At 48.9% G+C, this 22222-nt stretch overlaps 1 protein-coding gene across 1 annotated transcript in view; it reads right to left on the reverse strand.

The window, feature by feature from the left end:
• The window catches only part of LOC138843237 (leucine carboxyl methyltransferase 1-like), a 43030-nt gene extending 22221 nt beyond the window's left edge, over positions 1 to 20809 (reverse strand). The window contains exons 1-2 of the mRNA XM_070064573.1: positions 20540 to 20809; positions 420 to 511 (exon numbers count right to left, since the gene is read on the reverse strand). Coding sequence (XP_069920674.1) covers positions 420 to 511; positions 20540 to 20649 — 202 coding nt within the window. The 5' untranslated portion in view covers positions 20650 to 20809. The remainder of the gene's footprint in view (positions 1 to 419; positions 512 to 20539) is intronic.
• Positions 20810 to 22222: the final 1413 nt, after the last annotated feature.

A 22222-nucleotide genomic window follows, 5' to 3' on the forward strand; every position in this document is an offset into this window, starting at 1 on the left:
GATTCACAAAGATGAAAGTCTCACAGGTGCCGGCACTGGTGCAGTGAGTGGGTAACTGCGGCCTGCAACACAGGCACCCACATCAGAGCACCGATGGCAGTCCAGCTGCTCCACTTCCCATCAGCTCCCTGCTAATCCACCCGGAATGCAGCAGAGGACGGCCCAAGTGCTTCAGCCCCTGCCACCCACTTGGGAAACCGGATGGAATTTCACGCTCCAGATTTGGTCTGGCCCAGCCCCGGCCACTGCAGCAGATGACTTAAATATTAAAAAAAAAAAAAAAAATCTGTGTTAAAAAACATTGTATGAGGTGCAGTGCTGGGAAATGAGCACTCTCCTATGCTGCTGGAGAGGGCACTGGGTCTCCAGTTAACAAACCCCCACACCTCTGGCCCCGGGGGAGGGAGGTGGTCACTTGCCTCTGTTGATCTCGGGGGCCTTCCTCTCCTTAGACAGTCTCACAAAGTGCTGGATGTAAGGGTCATGCCAGTAGCCGAGGCTCACCGCAAACCTGAAGACGGAGGGAGGTGGGCAGAGATTAGCAGGTTCAGGCCAAGGATCTGCGGCCAAGCTCACAGGAAGCAGCTCCCGATCTCCAGGAGAGCCGTCCAGCCCACAAGGCCAACACATGCTCGCTCAGTGCCCCAGCGCAAACGCAAAGACTCACCATCCACCCATCCCTCCACCTGTCGCACAGTTCCTCGCGTTTCCCATGTTGGTTTTCCCTCACAGGACCAACTCCCGTCCCAGGGCCGAATGCCACATACTTCCTGCAGGAGACTTGCCACCATTCATCCCATCTATCACTAGCAAACGCACTGGCCAGGGCTAGTCAGGTCACTACTACTCGAAAAGCAGTAGACGAGAAGCTCAGTACAGAGAGAGGGGAGGCTGAAAGAGAAAGAGAGGTCTTCCTTCTGCTGTTTCACTCCCCAGTTGGCCGCCATGGCTGGAGCTGCACCAATGCGAAGCCAGGAGCTTCTTCCAAGTCTTCCACGTAGGTGCAGGGGCCAAGGACTTGGGCCATCTTCTACTGCTTTCCCAGGCCATGGCAGAGAGCTGGATTGGAAGTGGAGCAGCCAGGACTCAAACTGGCACCCATTTGGGATGCCGGTACTGCAGGTGGCAGCTTGCCTGTTATGCCATACCGCAGGCCCCTCGAAAATACCCTTAACTATGACACTGCAGAGGTCATGGTGAAGAAGCCAGAAAAATGCACACAGAACAACTGCAACTTGCAAAATGCTCAGGGTCCCCTAAATCTTCTCTGGCCAAGGTTGGTGTTTCCACTACGGGAGCTGAGACCCTGATTCCACGGGAAGCCTCCTGCCAGCCTGCGTAGATCCAGCTCAGGACAACTAAGCCAAGGAAACAACGTGGATCCCTGCGGCCACACCCAGCTTCTGTGGGCCTGCAGCCAGTTCTCCCGGTGCTTATTGTGTGAGACAATCAATCAATGTCTTGACTATTTCAGCCAACCTGAGTCAAGCTTCTGGTACTCACGGCCTCAGCCTCCTCACTGCTGTCCAGCGCAACATCACGTGTCCGTGTTGCCTGATGAGCAAGCTGACATTTAAGGGGGGTGTGTGCTCTATGGTGAGTCTACGGAGAGACTCCAAGCTCCCAAAAGCACGTACCCATCTCTTCCCTGCTTTTTCTCTACTAACAAGACTTAACCTGTACCTTGACTACAACAGGGCCTAGGTGCCAAGTTCTACATAAGCACGTCTCCCACAGCCTCTAACATCTGCACACCCACAGACATCCATAAAGAAGCATCTACATTCAGCTTCTCAATGCCTCAACTCAACACAAAAAGAGGCAGAGCACTCACTAATGGACACACTTTTCTCTATAAGCCCAGACTGCCCAAGGGAAAAGAGCGGACCACACTGCAACGTTGAACTTCTTCTAAAACAGTGCTTGTCAGGCACTGAGTTGTGACTCAAACATTGTAAAAAATCAGCTTAATAGTTTTCAAATACACATTTTTAAAAACTCTAGGCTAGAGGGCCAGCGCCGTGGCTCAACAGGCTAATCCTCTGCCTTGCGGCGCCGGCACACCAGGTTCTAGTCCCGGTCGGGGCGCCGGATTCTGTCCAGGTTGCCCCTCTTCCAGGCCAGCTCTCTGCTGTGGCCAGGGAATGCCGTGGAGGATGGCCCAAGTGCTTGGGCCCTGCACCCCATGGGAGACCAGGAGAAGCACCTGGCTCCTGCCTTTGGATCAGTGTGGTGTGCCGGCCACGGCTGCCATTGGAGGGTGAACCAACGGCAAAGGAAGACCTTTCTCTCTGTCTTTCTCTCTCACTGTCCACTCTGCCTGTCAAAAAAGAAAAAAGAAAAAGAAAAAAAAAAACTCTAGGCTAGGGTTAAATAGAAAATATCAGCTTGCACTTCAGGCAGTAAAGCCTAAAACTGTCTTGAAACTTCTGTTTCCAGTGTATGCTAGGGGTGTAAGTGCTAGGGGTTTGAGAAATGATTTCAAAGGGATCACCCAGTGCCACCTAGTGGCGAAAGCTGTATCTGCCGCTGACACAAGAAGGGTGGACTAGTGACTTCATGTCCTCCCATTTTGAAGGCTGGGAAGAAGCAGGGGAAAGGATCCAGTCAGCTTCAACAGCCAGCGCAGGAACTGTTTCAACAGTATCACAGCCCCTGTTCTACAACTCGCGCAAGGAAGACACTTGCCGCACTGCTGTGGAACCTTACTGAAAAGCTGATCAATCACCTCCCTCTGGAAGTACAAACTTGGATTCATTTCTGCCCCCTTGGACCACAGAGAGGAGTTTCTACTGCTGTCGACTCAGGAATACTCAATACTATTGGTTTAGGCAAGCAACACGTATTGTCTGCCATGTGCTAGGCCCTGGTGATACAGAGGAGCGAAAGAGAAAGGACAGAGGCACAGATAAGCAGAAGATGAGGACAAGGACAGGTGCTCGGCACAGCAGTTAAGCTGCTGCTTGGTACATCTGTGTTCATATCAGAGCAGCTGGTTCAAGTTCTCGCTTCCTTCCCATCCAGCTTCCTGCGAATGTGCACTCTGGGAGGCATCAGGTGACAGCTCAAGAACTTGGGTTCCAGCCACTCCCATGGGAGGACTGAGTGGAATTCTGACATCAGGCTTCAACCTGGCCCAGCCTTGGTTATTGGGGGTATTTGGGGAGTGAATAGGAGACAGAAGATCTTTCTCATCCTGCCTTTCAAATAAAATGAAAATAAAAAATTTGAAAAATAAACTCTTGGGGCCAATGCTGTGGCATAATGGGTTAAACCCAGCCTGCAGTGCCGACATCCCATATGGGCGCCAGTTCGAGTCCCATCTGCTCCACTTCCAATGGCCTGGGAAAACAGCAGAAGATGGCCCAAGTCCTTAAGCTCCTGCACCCATATGAGAGACCCGGAAGAAGCTCCTGGCTCCTGGCTCCTGGCTTTGGATCAGCTCAGCTCTGGCCATTGCAGCCATTTAGGGACTGAAACTGCAGATGAAAGACATCTCTCTCTCTCTCTCTCTCTCTCTCTGGCTCTCTCTGGCTCTCTCTGGCTCTACCTCTGTAACTATGTCTTCAATAAATAGAATAAATATCAAAAAAAAACAAAAACAAAAACAAGTTCTTGGGATGGAAACATAAAACATCACACTTAGTGAAATAAACCAGTCCCAAAAGGACAAACACCATATGTTCTCCCTGATCTGTGGAAACTAATAGAGCTCCTAAAAGGTAATCTACAAAAATGAAACTGACACTTTGAGATGCGACAACTTTGAATAGCCCTTGTCTCAACTGCTGAGGAACATTTTTTTCCCATATTATTTGTTGGACTCTTAGTATAGTTATTCATATTTGTATAAAGTGAATTGAAAATAGACTTTAGTAAAAAATAAGAATGGGAATAGGACATGGAGGAGGAAGAGGGTGGGAGTGTGGGTGGCAGGGTGAGTACAATGGGAAGAATCACTATGTTCCTGAGGTTGTACTTATGAAATGCATGAAGTTTGAATTCCTTAAACAAAAGGTTTCTGGGAAGAAAAAAAAACACACATACAAGTCACAGAAAAATATATAAAATAAAAAATGGAACAAATTCTTAGACGTTTTAAGAAATGTAGCATGTGCTGGGGAGGAGATGAAGAGGGGAACAGGCGTTTGGTCTAGTGCTGAGCCCCTGTGGAGGACGCCTGTGTCCCACATCAGTGACCCGGGTTCAAGAGCCCGCTCCAGCTCCCGATTTCAGCTTTCTGCCAGCACAGACCCTGGGAGGCAGCAGTGACAGCACAAGGAATTGAATTCCTGCCGCCCTATGGGGGAGACTTGGATTGAGTTCCCACCTCCTGATTCAACCCTGACCCTGTCCTGGTCACTGTAGACATCTGGACAGTTAAGCAGAGAATGAGGGCTGTCTCTCAACCAAACAAGCATGCACAAAATAACTGAGAAATGAAGGCTATGCTAACACCGAGGACGCCCGTGAAGAAGGGATGGGCTCTGGAGGAGGTGACGGCCGGGCTGGGCTCTGGGGAGCAGGATAAGTCGGCTGTACAGAAGGCGCTCCAGACAGGAGGAGGAGCAGCAAGAAGGCGGGGAACGGATGTCGGCACTCCCGCAGCAGACAGGCTGCAGGACTGGCAGGGGAGGTTGGAGAGGGCAGCCTGCTCACGGCGCACAGAGCCTGGCAGGTGTCTGGGACTCAGCAGGAGAATACACTTGACACAGCCAGGGATGCACATTCAACCAAAAGGTAGCAGGTGCAAATCTACCCAATATATACCAAGTAATACAAGTATACCCAATCACCACCCCAGTTCCTCAAACTCCAAACGTTCTTCTTGCCAGCCCTCAAGTCTAGATGCTTACACGTGGTTTCCATGCTCTGTGCTTTGAATATCCACACTGAACTCATGCTGAAATCTAATTCCCATTGTGGGCAGTTAAGAGTGGAAACAATCCAACTCTGCTAGCTGGGACTCAGGGAGGTAATTAAGAGTAAATGAGGTCACGAGGGTGGGGCCCAAGTCCCATGGGATTATGGCTTTGTAAGAGGCGCAGAGATCCCAGCTAGGACACTCAAGTCCCCCTTGCAGGAGACACCCTGCACTGCCTCTGCACTCTGCAGAGTCCTCCCCACCCACCCCAGCAAGAAGGCCCTCAACCCCTCAACTTCCCAGGCTGAGAACCCAGAGCTCAATATACCTCCTTTCCTTAGGACTCACCCAGTCTGTGCCATTCACTTACAGCAACAGACCATCACTAAGACGCCATGCTGCCTCTGGGGAAACAGGAATGAGCACATCATCGGCCCTGGCACAGGGGCCAGGACAAAAAGACTGACGACTCCCTGGTGGGAAACACCAGCAAGGGAGGACTGTTGGGTGCTACTGGCAAGTGGGTGTCAGGATTTACAGGCCATAGGCTGGTGATTAAGCAAACCAATTACAGTGTACCCATATGATGAGATCCAAACCAGTCATTTAAAATACAAACCAGAAGGGTTAGACATGGCAAGATGGTCACAATATCCTGCTGAGAGACATGGGTACGACCAGAAATACATGTAACGTGTGTGTGTCTGTGTAACACAGAGAATTACTAGGGGAGTGATACCAAATTATTAACTCTTCATTTGGGGAGTGCGCCAGTGCATGGAAGATCGCTCCCTCTCTCTAACTCTGCCTTTCATACAAATAAAAAATAACTTTAAAAAAAAAAAAAAAGGGTGGCCAAAGTCCCTGTTCTGCTTGCTCTAACTGATTTGCAGCATGTTGGGAAATGACAGTTCCACTGCACCTGCCAGTCCTCAGATGTGTCACATGAGGATTCTGGACGACTTTGGAGACTGAAGACTCCAGTGGTCAGGACGTGGTGAGATACATAACCCAGAGAGCATCTCTTCTATTCTTATATCCTGACTTTATGGTTCAAACTCAGATTCAAAGACCCAAAAAATTCAGACTTGGAAAAACCTTAAAGAGTCTCCCAGTCTTTATTCAATCCACTGCTGCTTTCCATTTCCATGACATTCACACCCCATCTGTCAGCTTAGAATGTCTTTGAATCATTCTTTGTCTTAATACTGAGGTCTGATGAGCCATCTAGCATTTTCTTGTACCACGACACAGTGAGATACCTACCTACTAAAATATAAGGTGTCTGCCTGTGTAAAGTCCCCAATCACACACACACTCCTCCCATGGGAAGCTCCAGTCTGGCCCAGCCACCCATACATTCCAGAAGCATTTACTGGCTGTGCTTTATCTGCATGGGTGCCAACCGCAACAATGGCTCCTTCATCTGAACGGTGTGAAATTCCCTGCAGTGGCTGCAGGGAAAGCAGCAGGGCTCTCCCTGCTCTCCCACCTGTGAGCATCAAAGCTCATTTACTCCTTCAGTGGACATTCACCGAGCACTTCCTCTGTGCCAGGCATCATTCCAAATGCTTGGGAAGCACTTAACACTCTGACCCCTGTACAACACTCTGTGGAAGGCACTGCTATACAGACTTGGGTATGGGGTATTGGAATCCGGCACTATTAACATGGGGCACTTCATTCCACTGCTTTCCAAGCCTACCTACCCTCCTGCATTTATACCCCACCCCACACAATTGTTCTTTCTCCCATAACACTTTAGTTGCTCAAATGGCATGCCTGTGTATGTATGGGGACAAACACACATTTTGACAATGGCAAGAATCAACGGACTATTCCTCACAATAAAATGTCCAATTTGGGATTTTTAACTGCCCACCACCTGTGGTCTTGAAGATGATACACTACTTTCAACTCTAATTTTTTTGATGTTCTCTTACATGTTTTGGTTTCATTTTTAGTTTCTGTTTCCTGGTGGTTTTATTCTTGGCTTATAAATGGAAAACAGAAGGCAAAGTCTTAAGGACAATACACTCTGTACCTAAACAACACTGGGGTTTGTTTCGCTTCCCACAAGACCCGTGGCTTTTCTAGGTAGATCTGCCAGACCCTAAGTTCTGAATCACCTAAAACCCTGGGGATCAGTAACTAGAAAGACTCCCAAGCTACAATTCCCTCCCAAAAGAGACGCCTGGCACTGCCTTTCAGCTTTAGCAAACATCTGACTACTTTACAAGGAGTCATCTCTACTGCCCCTGAGTATCAGCTGCAGCACAAATGAAGGGGTGGGTGTTGGGACCAGCAGTTAAGACACCACGTGCACATCAGAGCCTGGGTCAGACGGCAGCTCAGGCTCCTGACTGCAGCTCCTTACAGTGCAGACCTTGGGAGGCAGCAGTGAAGGCTCAAGCAGCTGGTTCCTCCCACGTGGGAGGCTCGGATGAACTTCCTGGCTCTGGCCGGGCTCAGCCCTAGCCACTGGGGCCACTTGGGAAGCGAACTGGAGTATAGAAGATCTCCCTGTGTCTCTCCCTCTCTCTCTGTAACTCCGATTCTCAAATAAAATAATAATTTTTAAAAAACTCTTTCCCTCCACTGAATTGACTTAACCACTTTCAGCAAAAACTGTTAAAATATATCTAGGCTTATTTCTAAACTCTCTATTCCCTTTCATTCATCTATCTGTATGCCAAGACCACACTGTGTAACTGTACAATCAGACATAAAATTAAGCAGCATAAAAAATTAAGCACTGGTAAGCTCTCCAATCTTGTTCTTCTCAAGTTTTTACTTTTTTTGCTTTCTAGACTTTTTTTTTTTTTTTTGACACATTGAGTTAGACAGTGAGAGAGAGACAGAGAGACAGGTCTTCCTTTTTCCGTTGGTTCACCCCCAAGTGGTCCCTATGGCCGGAGCACTGCGGCTGGCACGCAGTGCTGATCCGAAGCCAGGAGTCAGGTGCTTCCTCCTGCTCACCCATGTGGGTGCAGGGCTCCAAGGACATGGGCCATCCTCCACTGCACTCCCGGGCCACAGCAGAGAGCTGGACTGGAAGAAGAGCAACCGGGACAGAATCCGGCGCCCCGACCGGGACTAGAACTCAGGATGCCAGCGCAGCAGGCAGAGGATTAGCCTAGTGAGCCCCGGCGCTGGCCTTCAAAGATTTGTTTGTTTGTTTGTTTGTTTGAAAGGTAGACTGTCAAAGAGAGAGGGAAACAGACCTCTCACCTACTGGTTCACTCCCCAAGTAGCCGCAACAGCAAAGACTGTATTTGAAAGACAGAGCTCCAGAGAGGCAGTGGTAGAGAGAGCATAGCTGACACAGAGTCTGCTATACTACTCCCGCCCCATGGTTTCAGATCGGCCATCAGGACAAAATCAGGAGCCAGGAACTCCATCCAGGTCTCCCACAAGGGTGGCAGAGGCCCAAGTAAATGGGCCATCCTCTTCTGCTGCCCCACACATTAGCAAGAAGGTGCATAGGAAGCAGAGTAGCCAGTACTCACACCGGTACTCTACCACAGGGTACCAGTGTTGCAAACAGACTTAACTTGCTGTGCTGTAACACTAGCTGCTAATAATTTGTTTTTGATGCATTGGTAAATGATAGTCTAAAACATTATTTTCATACACAAACACACATTTATTTTTCAACATTTTTTGCTAATAAAGAGAGTCCTATCCAGAATACTTTAATGAAAATCAACCATCAGCCGGCGCCACAGCTCACTAGGCTAATCCTCCGCTTGCAGCACCAGCACCCCGGGTTCTAGTCCTGGTTGGGGCGCCGGATTCTGTCCCGGTTGCCCCTCTTCCAGGCCAGCTCTCTGCTGTGGCCTGGGAAGGCAGTGGAGGATGGCCCAAGTGTTTGGGCCCTGCACCTGCATGGGAGACAAGGAGGAAGCACCTGGCTCTTGGCTTTGGATCAGCACAGCGCCCCAGCCGTAGTGGCCGTTTGGGGGGTGAACCAATGGAAGGAAGACCTTTCTCGCTGTCTCTCTCTCTCTCTCTCTCTGTCTAATTTTGCCTGTCAAAGAATAAAAAAAAAAAGAAAGAAAGAAAATCAACCATCAAAACTACCAGAAAGAAGGGCCAAAAGACTTGAACAGACAGCCCACAGAAGCTGTAGGAATGCCAAGAAGTACAGGAAAAGGCGCCTGTCACCACTGATTAGTCACAAGAGAAATGATATCTAAAACCATAATGTGATACTACTCCACACCTGCTGACAGTAACAAATGTGAGGAAGGACAGGTGCCGGTGGGAGTGTAAACTGACAGACCACTTTGGAAAAGCTTGGCAGCTAGCTTAACGTCCGCTCGATGACTAAGGAATTCCACTCCTAGACAAGGAGAAGCCAAGAGAGATGAAAGACATAATGAGAATGTTCATCACAGTCAGTTTACCATGGCCAATGCTGGACACAATCCAAATGTCCATCAACAGGTGAACAGATGAACAAAGTATGGGACACCCATGCACCATTAAAAAGGAGAACCCAGGGCTGGCGTTGTGGCAGTTCAAGCCCGGCTGCGTCACTTCTGATCCAGCTCCCTGGTGATGGCCTGGGAAAGCTGTAGAAGATGGTTCAAGCACTTGGGCCACTGCCACCCATGCGGGAAACCCGAAGGACTTCCTGGATCCTGCGTTTGGCCTGGTCCAGCCCCAGCTGTTGCTGCCATTTGGGGAATGAATCAGTGGACAGAAGATCAATGGCGGGGCCTGTGCCATGGCATAGCAGGTTAAGCCACCACCTGTGACATCAGCATCTCAAATAGGCCCTGGTTCGTGTCCTGGCTGCTTCACTTCTGATCTAGCTCCCTGCTACTGACCTGGAACAATCAGTGGACGATGGCCCAAGTGCTTGGCCCCCTGCCACCTTGTGGGAGACCTGAATGATGCTCCTGGCTCAGACGTGGCCATTGGACTGAACCAGTGGATGGAAGGGCCTCTCTGTCTCTCCTTCTCTAACTCCACTTTTCAAATAAATAAATCTTAAAAAAAAAAAATGGTCTTTCTAACTGCCTTTCAAATAAATGAATCAAAAAACAAAACTAAACTAAAACCCCACTGCTTACCCTGACAGCTTCTCTCCTGACCAAAGTCTCACCAGGCTCCTCCAGGCCCTCTTCTTGACCAGGCCTCAACCCTGGCCTCTGAAGACTGACCAAACATTAACAGTTTCTAACAGCTCAAGGCCACATCCCTAGGGTGACTCCTTTCAAGCACCTGCCTGAGAAAACTGTCAACCTGCTGTTCCTTCCAGTTAGCACTCTGTCTCCTGGCCTCTATGGGAGGGTGCAAGCTAACTTTGACAACTGCCCATTAGCAACCCCAGAGGGGTTTCCCATGGGCCAACCCTCCCTTCCCTCTCTTTCTAACATTTCACTTTCCTGGCTCTTCTAGGCTCTTCCTCTGCCCTCCACCATCTTCCCCAACCCCCAACTCAACTCCCTACTTCCTCTTTAATGTGCCTTTAATGTCCCTTTAATGTGCCTATACAAATCAAAGTTGAGTTCAGTTCATACTGAATTGAATGTGACTTAAAATCTGTCCTTAACCACTTCAGTATCTGGGTTTGTTTACCTCTCTCTCTAAGAAGGAAATTGGATCTCTGCAGTATAAAAGTATGAAACAAGACCCCTATCTTCCATACTATGTAAAAATCAACTCACAATGGATCAAGGATCTAAATCTAAAACCTGAAGCCATCAAACTACTAGAGGAAAACAGGGGAAATACAGCAAGACATTGGCATAAGGCAAGGACTTCTTGGATAAGACCCCAGAAACACACACAGTAAAAGCTAAAATGGATGGATGGAATTACATCAAGCTAAGAAGCTTCTACACCCATAAAACCATAAAAATAGTGAAAGAATGGGCCGGCGCTGTGGCGTAGTGGGTTAAGCCACCGCCTAGAGTGCTGGCATCCCAGTTCGGGTCCCGGCTGCTCCGTTTCCGATCCAGCTCTCTGCTGTGGCCTGGAAAAGCAGTAGAAGATGGCCCAAATCCTGGGGCCCCTGCAACCGCTTTGGGAGACCTGGAAGAAGCTCCTGGCTCCCAGCGCAGCTCTGACCACTGTGGCCAATTGGAGACTGAACCAGTAGATGGAAGACTTTCTCTCCTTCTCTCTCTGTGTAACTCTCACTTTCAAATTAATAAATAAATCTTAAAAAAAAATAGTGAAAGAAAACATTATAATGATTGGGTATGCTCTTTCCAAGCATTACCCACAAGCTATAAAAGTAAAGACTGTTAAGAGTTTCCATCATGATTTACAACTTCTGTACTGTGAAATGCTCCATGCAAATTGAACTGAAAGGTCTGCACTAGCACAGAAGAAAACATCGCAACAAAGACAGAGGCAAAAGATCACTATCTCCAACATCATGAGTTCTTGCAACTCAATGATAAAGTTACAAATAACCCATTAGGAAACTATACGGAGAGATGACTCATACAAAAACCAATGTTGTGGAGCAGAAAAGGGGTGGGTGGGCTGCTGTTTGGAATGCCCACAACCCAAATCAGAGTGCTGGTTTGAATCCCAGCACCTTCCCTTCCAGCTTCCTGCTAATGCATCCTGGGAAGGCTGCAGATTCTGGCTCAAGTGCTTGGGCCTCTGCTACCCACACTGGAGGCCGGAAGGAGTTCAGGGCACCTGGCTTCAACCTGGCCCAGCCCCGCTGCTGCAGGCAGTGGAGGAGTGACACAGCAGAGGGAAGATCTCTCTCTGTGTCTCCATCTTCCAGCTAAATGAAAATAAACTTTAAAAAGAAAGGATGAGGCAGTTTTGTATGTGAAATGACATGGACAGTATATTCACACTATTTTTGGCACTAAAAATCTCAGCTTTTCAGAATAAAGAAAGAAGTGACATTAATATTCTAAATCGAATACCATTATCTTTGGTAAATATTTTCCAAAATTTTATCTGTTCCTAGAAACAAAAAACTCCATGATTTATTTTACTTTCTCAAAGGGCAAGTTTTATAGCTAATTGGTCTTCAACAGAGTGTTCTAGTTTGAACACTTCTCTGGGACACAATGTAGTATCTGCCTTGAAAAGATTTCAGATCAAAATCTCAAGCTCCCTTGCTGGGGCAGAACTCTGCAGATCAGTCAGCGTGCTGGAAAGACCGGGGAATAACCTCTCAGGAAAAAGCCTGCTTGGCAGAGAGGTGGGTGACCCTTGACGTGCTTCCATTGGTGGGGGTGGGAGTGGGGGCCAGAGAGAAATCAGTATAAGTTCTTTAATTTTCGCAACAAGATTTCCACCTCATAAGCCTTGGTCTGCTTTCTAAAACACACAGATCACTCAACATCAGGAAACCAGAATGTGAAGGCTCCACGAGGAAACACAGCCTTGAACATCTGCCTCAGTTCCTAAGCACCTGGGTGTCTGACAAGCATTTACTGAGTGCCCTCAATGCACACGGCACAAAGGCAGACACGGTCCCGGCTCTGCGTTGAGTTCACTCCAGTGAGACACAGATACTGAATTCCTGAATTACAGCTGGACTGCTGACCACAAAGATGCACAGGGGTCATGAGAACACTTGTCTGGGGCAGTCCGAGAGCCCTCAGGAGCACCACCTGAGCCACGCGGGTGACTCCTTAGTCTCACCCTGCATCCTAGTTGGCAGCACATCCTATCAACTCTATTTTGTATTATTTATTATATACTTATTTATTAGAAAGCCAGGGCAAGGGAGAGACAGAAGAGACAGACAAAGATCTTCCATCCACTAGTTCACTCCCCAGATGGCTGAAATAGCCAGGTCAAAGTTGGGAGCCAAGAACTCCATCCTGTCTCCCACATGGGAGGCAGGGGCCCAGGTATCTGGACCATCTTGCACTGCTTTCCCCAAGTGCATCTGTAGGAAGCTGGATCAGAAGTGGAGCAGCTAGGATTTGAACCAGGGCTCAGATATGGGATGCTGGCGTACCCAAGTCATAGCTCAACCCACCACATCACAACACCTGCCCCGTACTGGCTCTACCTTCAAAACACACCCAGATCTGGCAAGTTCTCTGCACTTTCCCAGCTACCATCTTGACCCAAACACCAGCATTTCTTACTTGGGATGTTCCCAGAGTGGCTAATTAATCCATCTCCCTGCCACCATCCCTGCCCCCACTCCCCACTCCCACCCCATTCTTTTCTCCACAGAGAAGCTGCAGGGATGCTGCTAAAACCCACGGCAGGTCATCTCATTCTTCAGCTTAAAGTTCCTCAATGGCTCCCATCTTACCAAGAAGAGGTTCTCACAGGAGCCTACAACTTCTGTCCCACCTGACCCCTAGGCTCCCATCTCCCCTCTTCCCCTCTCCCTCTCCCTCCTACAACTCCTGGCACAGTTCAAGGCCTCAGGGCCTTTCCACTCGTTCCTGTTCCCTCAGGAGCATGCTGTTCAGTCTCCATGTGTCTGCAATGCTCTAGAGATTCCTGAGTTGCTGATCTCCAGCTTCATTCCATGGTGGTCCGAGAAGATGCAGAGCAGGATGTCGATTTTTTTCAATTTGCTGAGACTTGCTTCCTGGCCTAGTACGTGGTCGATCCTAGAGAAAGTTCCATGTACTGCTGAGAAGAATGTGTATTCTGCAACTGTAGGATGAATAGTTCTGTAGATATCTGTTAGGTCCATTTGGTCAACAGGGTCGATTAAATCTGCTGTTTTCTTGTTGATTTTCTGTCTGGTTGATCTGTCCATTCTGAAAGTGGAGTATGGAAGTCCCACAATACTATTGTATTGGAGTCTTAAGTCTCCCTTTAAGTCCCTTAACATACCTTTTAAATAGCCAGGTGCCCTGTAATTAGGTGCATACACGTTTATAATACTTACATCTTCCTGTTGAACTGATTCCTTAATCATTATATAGTGCCCTTCTTTGTCTCTTTTAACAGTTTTTGGGTTAAAGTCTACTTTGTCTGATATTAGGATGCCTACACCAGCTCTTTTTTGGTGTCTGTTGGTGTGGAGTATCTTTTTCCAATCTTTAACTTTCAGTCTGCATGCACGTTTGTTGGAAAGATGTGTTTCTTGTAAGCAGCAAATAGATGGGTTTTGTTTTTCAATCCATTCAGCCAGTCTATGCCTTTTAACTGGAGAGTTGAGACCATTTACATTCAATGTGACTATTGATAAGTAGTGACTTTGCCCTGCCATTTTTCCAAAGATATTCCTAATTTATACTTTGAACTTCCTTTGATCTTTTACTGAGAGATTTTCTTCCTTTACCTTCTTTCATATTGATGACTGTGTTTCTGTGTGTAACGCATCTTTTGCAGGGCTGGATGAGCGGTGACAAATTCTTTCAATTTCTGTTTCTTGAGAAAGGTCTTTATTTCACCTTCATTCACAAGTGAGAGCTTTGCAGGGTGTAATACTCTGGGATGACAGTTTTTTTCTCTTAGGACTTGGGCTGTATCTCACCATTCTCTGCTAGCCTGCAGGGTTTCTGATGAGAAGTCTGCAGAGAGTCTAATTGGCGATCCTCTGAAAGTAATCTGGCATTTCTCTCTTGTACATTTCAGAATCTTCTCTTTATGTTTCACTGTGGTGAGTTTGATTACAATGTGTCATGGAGAGGATCTTTTCTGGTCATGTCTATTGGAAGTTCTGTGTGCTTCCTGTACTTGGACCTCTCTTTCTCCAAACCCAAGAAGTTTTCTGCTGGTATTTCACTAAAATGCCTTCTAATCCTTTCTCTCTCTCCACGCCTTCAGGAACTCCTAGAACCCAAATATTGGAGGTTTTCATAGTATCCTGTAGATTCCCAACAGTGTTTTTAGATTTCTAATTTCTTCTTCTTGTCTTTGGTTGGACTGTATACTTTCCTGTGCTCTGTCTTTGAAGTCCAATATTCTCTCTTCTGCTGCACTGATTCTGTTTTTAAGGCTCTCCACTGCATTTGTATTCTATCAAATTCTTCATTTCATTTTGATCTCTCTTCAATTTCTCAATTTCATGTTCTATTGAATTCTTCATTTCATTTTGATTCCTCCTTAAGATTTCAATTTCAGGGGAGAGATTTTCTTTCATGTCCTGCATGGATTTCAATAGCTTCTGTGTTTGCTTTTGGTTACTTCTATGTAATCTTATCATCAATTTTTTGAGTTCCATTTCTTCTATCTGATCATCTTCATAATCTTGTACTGAAGTATCGTGTTCTTAAGAGAGCATCATGTAGTCTTCCTTATTTTTTTTTTAATATTTATTTCTTTATTTGAAAGTCAGAGTTACACAGAGAGAGGAGAAGGTGAGGGGGGGAGGGAGGGAGGGAGGGAGAGAGAGGGAGAGAGGGAGAGGGAGAGGGAGAGGGAGAGGGAGGGAGGGAGGGAGGGAGGGAGAGAGGGAGAGAGGGAGAGACAGAGAGAGAGAGAGAGAGAGAGAGAGAGAGAGGTCTTCCATCCAATGGTTCACTCCCCAATTGGTTGCAATGGTTGGAAATGCGCAGATCCAAAGCCAGGATCCAGGAGCTTCCTCCAGGTCTCCCATGCGGGTGCAGGGACCCATGGACTTAGGCCATCTTCCACTGCTTTCCCAGGCCATAGCAGAGAGCTGGATTGGAAGAGGAGCAGCTGGGTCGTGAACCGGTCTTGCTTATTCTTGTTTCTAGGATTGCTGCGTTTGTTATTTGGTATTTGTGGAGATACTTGTTGGTTTCTTCTTCTTTTTTTTTTTTTTTTTCCTGTTGTGGTGGCTTTTACCGTTGTACTATGACTCTGTAGATAAGTGGACTGTCTGCTTTCAGTGAATCTCTAGAGGCTTGTAGAAAACTGTTCAGTTTTCCAGGGCGTGCCTAACGTAACACACCCAACTTTGGTGTGGTGAATCTTCTCTCTTTTTTTTTTAATTAGAAGGGATGTGTATTCTGTTCAGCTGAGCTCTTCTCGATGGAGACCAGTGCCTGAGCACTAGCCCCAGTGGGTATAATATTCAATGCTCCGTCCCAAAGACCACACAAAGGATCTATGCAGACCTCAGTGTAAGTTCAGATTTTCCAGCAATGTCTCTCACCAGGTAACCAGGACCACCCCAACTGTGGCGTCTCCAACTGAGACTGCTCTAAGTCTCAGCCACACAGTGAGTTCTCCCACACACCCTCAGTTTTTGTTTTTGTTGTTGTTGTTGTTGTTTTAGAGACCTGGTTCAGAAGCTTCACACAGTCAAAGCCCCTGGCCCCCCATTCCCCCCACCCCGAGTCAGGAGTCTGCTCAGCTGATTGCTGGGTGCAGACACAAGCTGGTGCAGCTGTTACGCATGTCCAAAACGGTGCCAGCTCTATCAGCTTGTATGCCTCTGTAAGGTGATCGGGGAGAGAGAGAAGTGTCCATACCATCCCTTTCTTTTTTTTCCCCTCCTCTAGTTAGCCTGGTGCACTTTCCTCCATGGGGCTTCAAGCCTCGTTCCCTCTAGGCTCTTCCTGCTGCTCCACATAGGTCCACCATGTCCCTCTAGAGTTTCCCTCTAGAGTGTCCCAGTAGAGTTTCCTCTGCTGTTTTTTCCATAACTCTTCCCTGAGACTACACTCTCTCCAATAATTTAAAACTATCTTCTCCTGGAAGAGCAGAAAGCTCCCTCCCTACTCCGCCATCTTGAAACCTAAGGGCCCAAGTTCCAGGTTCATTTTTAAGTTGATCATTGTGTATGGCACCTGAACGATGTTATAAATACCCAGATAGCCCTTGGCAGAAAAAAGGTTTCCCACCCCTGTCCTAGATAAGTCTTTCCTCTGCACTGACCTTCTCACCCAGGCTTTCCCTGGCCAACCCCTCTCAAATTACAATCCTTTCCAACCGGACAGCTCATTCCTGATCCCAGCATCCAGGACAGCACCTCCATAGTTAAGCAAGCACTCGATAAGGACAGCTGAAGAATGCAGTCCTCTGAGAGCTGATGGAGAACTAACTAGGAAAGAAGGAGGAGGAGATGAGCCAGGCCGAGGGAGGAGAGCGCTCAGAAACCCTGGAGAAGGACTGCACAGGGGAAGGGACATGGCAGCACTGCCAAGGGGAGCGCTGGATGACTCACTGTAACGTCTCAGCTCAACCGACAGGTAACAGTGGGAGGGCAAAGCCTGAAGGTCAGAGAGAACCCTGGAGCTCCGAGGAAGCAATGGGCATGGCTGAGGAACTGATCAAACTCCCTGGACAGAGGAGAGCAGGGTGGGCGAGTGTGGCACTGTGCACCTGGAAGCTGGTGCAGGACCAGGACGGGAGTGAGGGCGTCGGGGTGGGAAGCTGTGACAGAGAAGGATGAGGAGAGGGGACACTGCAGAGGGTACATGCAAGAAAAAGCACATCCACCTGCAGGCCGGGGACTGCCCATGGACACAGAGGACACCTGGATGATATCGACAGTTGAGGCAGAGAGACCGACAATGGGCCAGGTACCAGAGCCCACTGGGTGAAAAACCAGGAGAGGGTGCACAAGGCAATGAGGGAGAGTGGAAGCTAAGGGAGGGAGAGAGGGAGGAAGAGGGTGGCTGGGAGATGGTGCCTGGGGAGAGGTGAGCAGACAGAGGCGGCTGTTGACTCCGGAGTGGTGATTTCAGGACACAGTGAGGGCCTGGTGGGTGGGCTGGGTCACGGTAAACAAGAGTAGATGGAAAACTGACTCAAGGCCATCACAAGAGGGGCAGAACAGAGAGACCAGACTGGGCTGTCTCTGTCCTTCTTGGGCGGCCTCAGTCCCTCTTGGGCGGCTGTAACAAAATACCTGCAGCTGGACGCTTCATAAGGAAGAGACTCCTTGGCTCACGATTCTGGTGGCTGGAAGGTCCATGCAGTGGGGCGCGGGGTATGGGGAGGGCCCCTGGCTGTGTCACAATGCAGAGCATTGCATGCTGAGGCAGAGAGGAGCTGACATTTTAAAAAAACATCCTAAATTTTAAAGAAAAAAAAAAGTATGGGGGGCTGGCGCTGTGGCGTAGTGAGTAAAGCCGCCACCTGCAGAGCCCACATCCCATATGTGTACCAGTTCAAGTCAGAGCTGCTCCACTTCTGATCCAGCTCCCTGCTATGGCCTGGGAAAGCAGTGGAAAATGGCCCAAGTCCTTTGGCTCCTGCAGCGATGTCGGAGACCCGGAAGAAGCTCCCGGCTCCTGGCTTAGGATCAGCACAGCTGCAGCTGCCACAGCCATTTGGGGAGTAAACCGGCATAAGGAAGACCTCTCTCTCTCTCTCTCTGCCTCTGTGTAACCCTGCCTTTCAAATAATAAAGTAAATAAATCTTAAAAAAAAAAAATGCAACAAAGTCAAGGAAAGGCATGCTCCAGATAGACTATGTCTCTAGACTTTTTTATATTTCTCTGAATCATTGTATAACTCTTACTTTAAGTCAGCAAGTTGGCAAAAACTATTACCAACAAATATTCAATAAACCTGACCCTAATTGCTACAGGAAAGGATTTTATCTCTAATACTTTTTTTAAACTTTTATTTAATGAATATAGATTTCCAAAGTATAGCTTATGGATTACATTGGCTTCCCCCCCACAATGACTTCCCTCCCACCCGCAACCCTCCCCTTTCCCGCTCTCTCTCCCTTTCCATTCATATCAAGATTCATTTTCAATTTTCTATATATACAGAAGATCAGTTTAGTATACATTAAGTAAAGATTTCAACAGTTTGCACCCACATAGACACACAAAGTGAAAAATACTGTTTGAGTGCTCGTTATAGCATTAAATCTCAATGTACAGCACATTAAGGACAGAGATCCTACATGAGGAGTAAGTGCACAGTGACTCCTGTTGTTGACTTTACAAATTGACACTCCTGTTTATGGCATCAGTAATCTCCCTATGCTCCAGTCATGAGTTGCCAAGGCTATGGAAGCCTTTTGAGTTCACGGACTCTTATCTTATTTAGACAAGGTCATAGTCAAAGTGGAAGTTCTCTCCTCCCTTCAGAGAAAGGTACCTGTGGGGAGCAACTCGGACTAGACTAAGTTACTGGAATTAAGACTTATTCTATGCATCTGCTCTCCCACAATATGGTGCAGGGAGAGGAGTAAACAACTTCTACACAGCTGCCTCTCTTTGGAGGAGAGCAGCGTACTCGGCGTGTGGGCAGCAGAGTTGGGATTGGTGGAAGAGGACTATAAAGGAGGAGAGAGACAACATGCACCAGGAACATCTGGATAACATCTGAGCAGCCCCCGAGAGAGCCGGCCGGCGGTGTGCCGCTCCCCCGAGGAAGTGGGGAAAGTGGCAGGGGGAGCCGCCCTTCCACGGAGGTGGAAGGGTCGGCAGCCAACCCGGGAAGAACCAGCAGCAAACCCGGGAAGGGCCGAGCAGACAAAAGAACAGCGCAGGGTCCTGTGTCGTTCCTCCACGAATGGGGGAGCGACAGGTACCTCCTTCTTTGAAGACCTGTTCTTTCCACTGGGATCTCACTCACAGTATCTCTAATACTTTTGATGCTACTTTAGATACTCTTAGCAAACAGCAGTCAATACAAGAAAAATTATTTCTAATTGAACAGTGCTGTAAATGTGGTCAACAACAAGTGAAAATGAAGATAAAGCCGAGAGTTACCTATTTAAACTCACACATTTCACCATCACTGCCTCCCACCTTACACACATAAATGTACTCATCAATGTATTTAACCACCATCACTAACACCTGCCATGTCCACGCCCTGCTCGAGTATCCTAACATTGAGCATCATTTAATCTCCACCACCTCCTACGAAGTTTGTTCTCAAACCCATTCTACAGATCAGGAAACTGAGGCCCAGTTTTCTGGGTTTAGTACCCACAAAGTGACAGAGTTCAGTCTGACAGAGTCTGGCTCCTGAGTCCATGTTCCCCATCACCATGCGTGGTCTCCAGGAACTACAGAAAGATCAAGGCTTGCTTCTCCCTCCTCATCCGGCTTTCTGTTCCTTTACCACGAACTGATAACTCCTCCCTAGCTCTACCTGAGCACCCTCCTACCTACCCCCTCTTCATGCCTTTTGTGCCCAGCTGAAGTATCACTGTCTCAGGTCCTAACTCTAATAGCAGCCATGTGTTGCCAGGGCTCCAGGCGAAACTGTAAGTACGCCTTTCACGGCTAATGATTTGTTTCCTGGCTGTGTTTCCCAAGTAGGATGTGAATTCCAGGATGTCGACACAGGCTTGCTGCCCCATCAGCGAATCCCCACCGAACCAGGCCCAAGGCAGGGCCCCCATGCAGCGGCCTCTCCCTGACACTCCCAGGATGTGCACGAATGAAACCCGCTCCAGACAACGCCCCGTCCCCAACACCCACGACCACACTCCTAACTGCGGAGCCCTGGGTACCGGCTCTGCGGAAACACACAGGAACAGGGGGCCGAGACAGGTCGCCCCCTCTCACTGGAGTGACAGTGGGGATCCTAGCAGCCCCCAGGGGAGCGTGCCTGCACCCCTTCCCATAAATCATCAAGGTCGCCCTCATACGCTTCGGGACTGGGTGTCCCAGCACTGCTCTGGCGCCAACAACACCAAGACCACGGCCGCCTCCTTCCCGGCTAACCCTGCTCGCTGCATTTCACCCGCGAGGGGACAATCGCTCCACACGGGTGCGACGCGGCTTCGGGCGCCCCGGCGCAGCCCTCAGACACGGGCCCGCCTCCCTCCGGGCCCCGGGCGCCCGCGTGCCGACCCCTAATCCCGCGCCCAGCACACACCTCTTGCACATAGAAGCATCCTCGCAGGTGCCCCGCACGCCCTCGTCGTCCGTGTCGCAGCTCGTGGAGGCGGAAACGTTGAAGGACGGCTCCCTCAGGCTACCGGCCATGGGCTTGCAGCTTCCGGGGAGCCGTGCCCACCGGGGACATGAAAGCAATGCGGACAAACGGCGGGGAAAGGAGCGAGCCGCCGGGAGAACCCACGAGAGGGGCTGGGTTCCACTCGGCTCAGCTGGCGCGGCTCAATGACGCCGCCCACGACGGCTGCCCAGCAACCTCCTTGCTCATTGGCGCCTCTGCCAATGAGGGTGATGCTCATTGGGCAATCTCCCCGCCCCTTCACCCGGCGATAGCGCTCATTGGAGGACTCTTTAGCTCCACCCACACCACCCGTACGTTGGCCGAGGCACAACCTATACTGCGGAAGAGAGTACCGCAGTGCCTTCTGGGAAATGGAGTCCTCGATGCTTGGTACGACCCTGTTTTCTTGGGGCCGGTCACAAAATTTTATAACCGTAATTAACTCAGGGTGGAAGAGCTATCAGGATGTTCAGCAAGGGACGAAGGGCGGAGAATCCAGGCAGAAGAAACAAATGGGAGGTAACACTCGGGACTCAGTGTCGTTCAACAATCCAACAGGTTTGAGTGAAGATGTTGTGAAGGAAATATTGCGGGAAAACGCACACAAAGGAGAACTCTGGGGCCTGGAGAAGGAACGAATGGGAGCTGCCAGCTGCAAGCGTCAGCCGGTGCATTTCAGGGAGGGGAAGGACGTAGAATAACATTTTAGTAAAGTTCAAGCAAAACTTGTTTAGAGAAACGTAAGTGGTAAAATGCTCTATACAGATAAAGGGATCAGGATACTGGTGACCTCTAGGGAGTAGAGACGTAGGCGTCAGGACGGCAGGGAGATACTAGGACAGAAGGAGATGGGGACATAGACACCTCTTCAGTTTCTCAAGTTGGTAAGGGTGCATGTGTGTTTCTTATATTATTGTGCATATTCAGAATGTCCATTACCTATATTTTGTGCTTAAAACATTTTCTTGGCCAGCGCCGCGGCTCACTAGGCTAATCCTCCGCCTTGCGGTGCCGGCACACCGGGTTCTAGTCCCGGTTGGGGCGCCGGATTCTGTCCCGGTTGCCCCTCTTCCAGGCCAGCTCTCTGCTGTAGCCAGGGAGTGCAGTGGAGGATGGCCCAAGTGCTTGGGCCCTGCACCCCATGGGAGACCAGGAGAAGCACCTGGCTCCTGCCATCAGATCAGCGAGGTATGCCGGCCGCGGCGGCCATTGGAGGGTGAACCAAAGGCAAAGGAAGACCTTTCTCTCTCTCTCACTGTCCACTCTGCCTGTAAAAAAAGAAAAAAAAAGAAAGAAAAACAAAAAACCTTTTCTTGTTGTTAAACATTCCTTTTTTAAAATATTATTTATTTGAAAAGTAGAGTTACAGACATGAGAGGGAGAGAGGTCTTCCATCTTCTGGGTCACTCCCCAGTTGGCCGCAACAGCTGGAGATGAGCCCATCCGAAAACAGGAATCAGGAGCTTCCTCCAGGTCTCCCATGCAGGTACAAGCACCCAAGGACTTAAGCCTTCTTCTACTGCTTTTCCAGGCCACAGCAGAGAGCTGGATCAGAAGTGGAGCAGCCGGGACTTGAACTGGCACCCATATGGGATGCCAACG

Source organism: Oryctolagus cuniculus, chromosome 19, assembly GCF_964237555.1.
Source record: "Oryctolagus cuniculus chromosome 19, mOryCun1.1, whole genome shotgun sequence".
Classification (NCBI taxonomy): Eukaryota; Metazoa; Chordata; class Mammalia; order Lagomorpha; family Leporidae; genus Oryctolagus; species Oryctolagus cuniculus.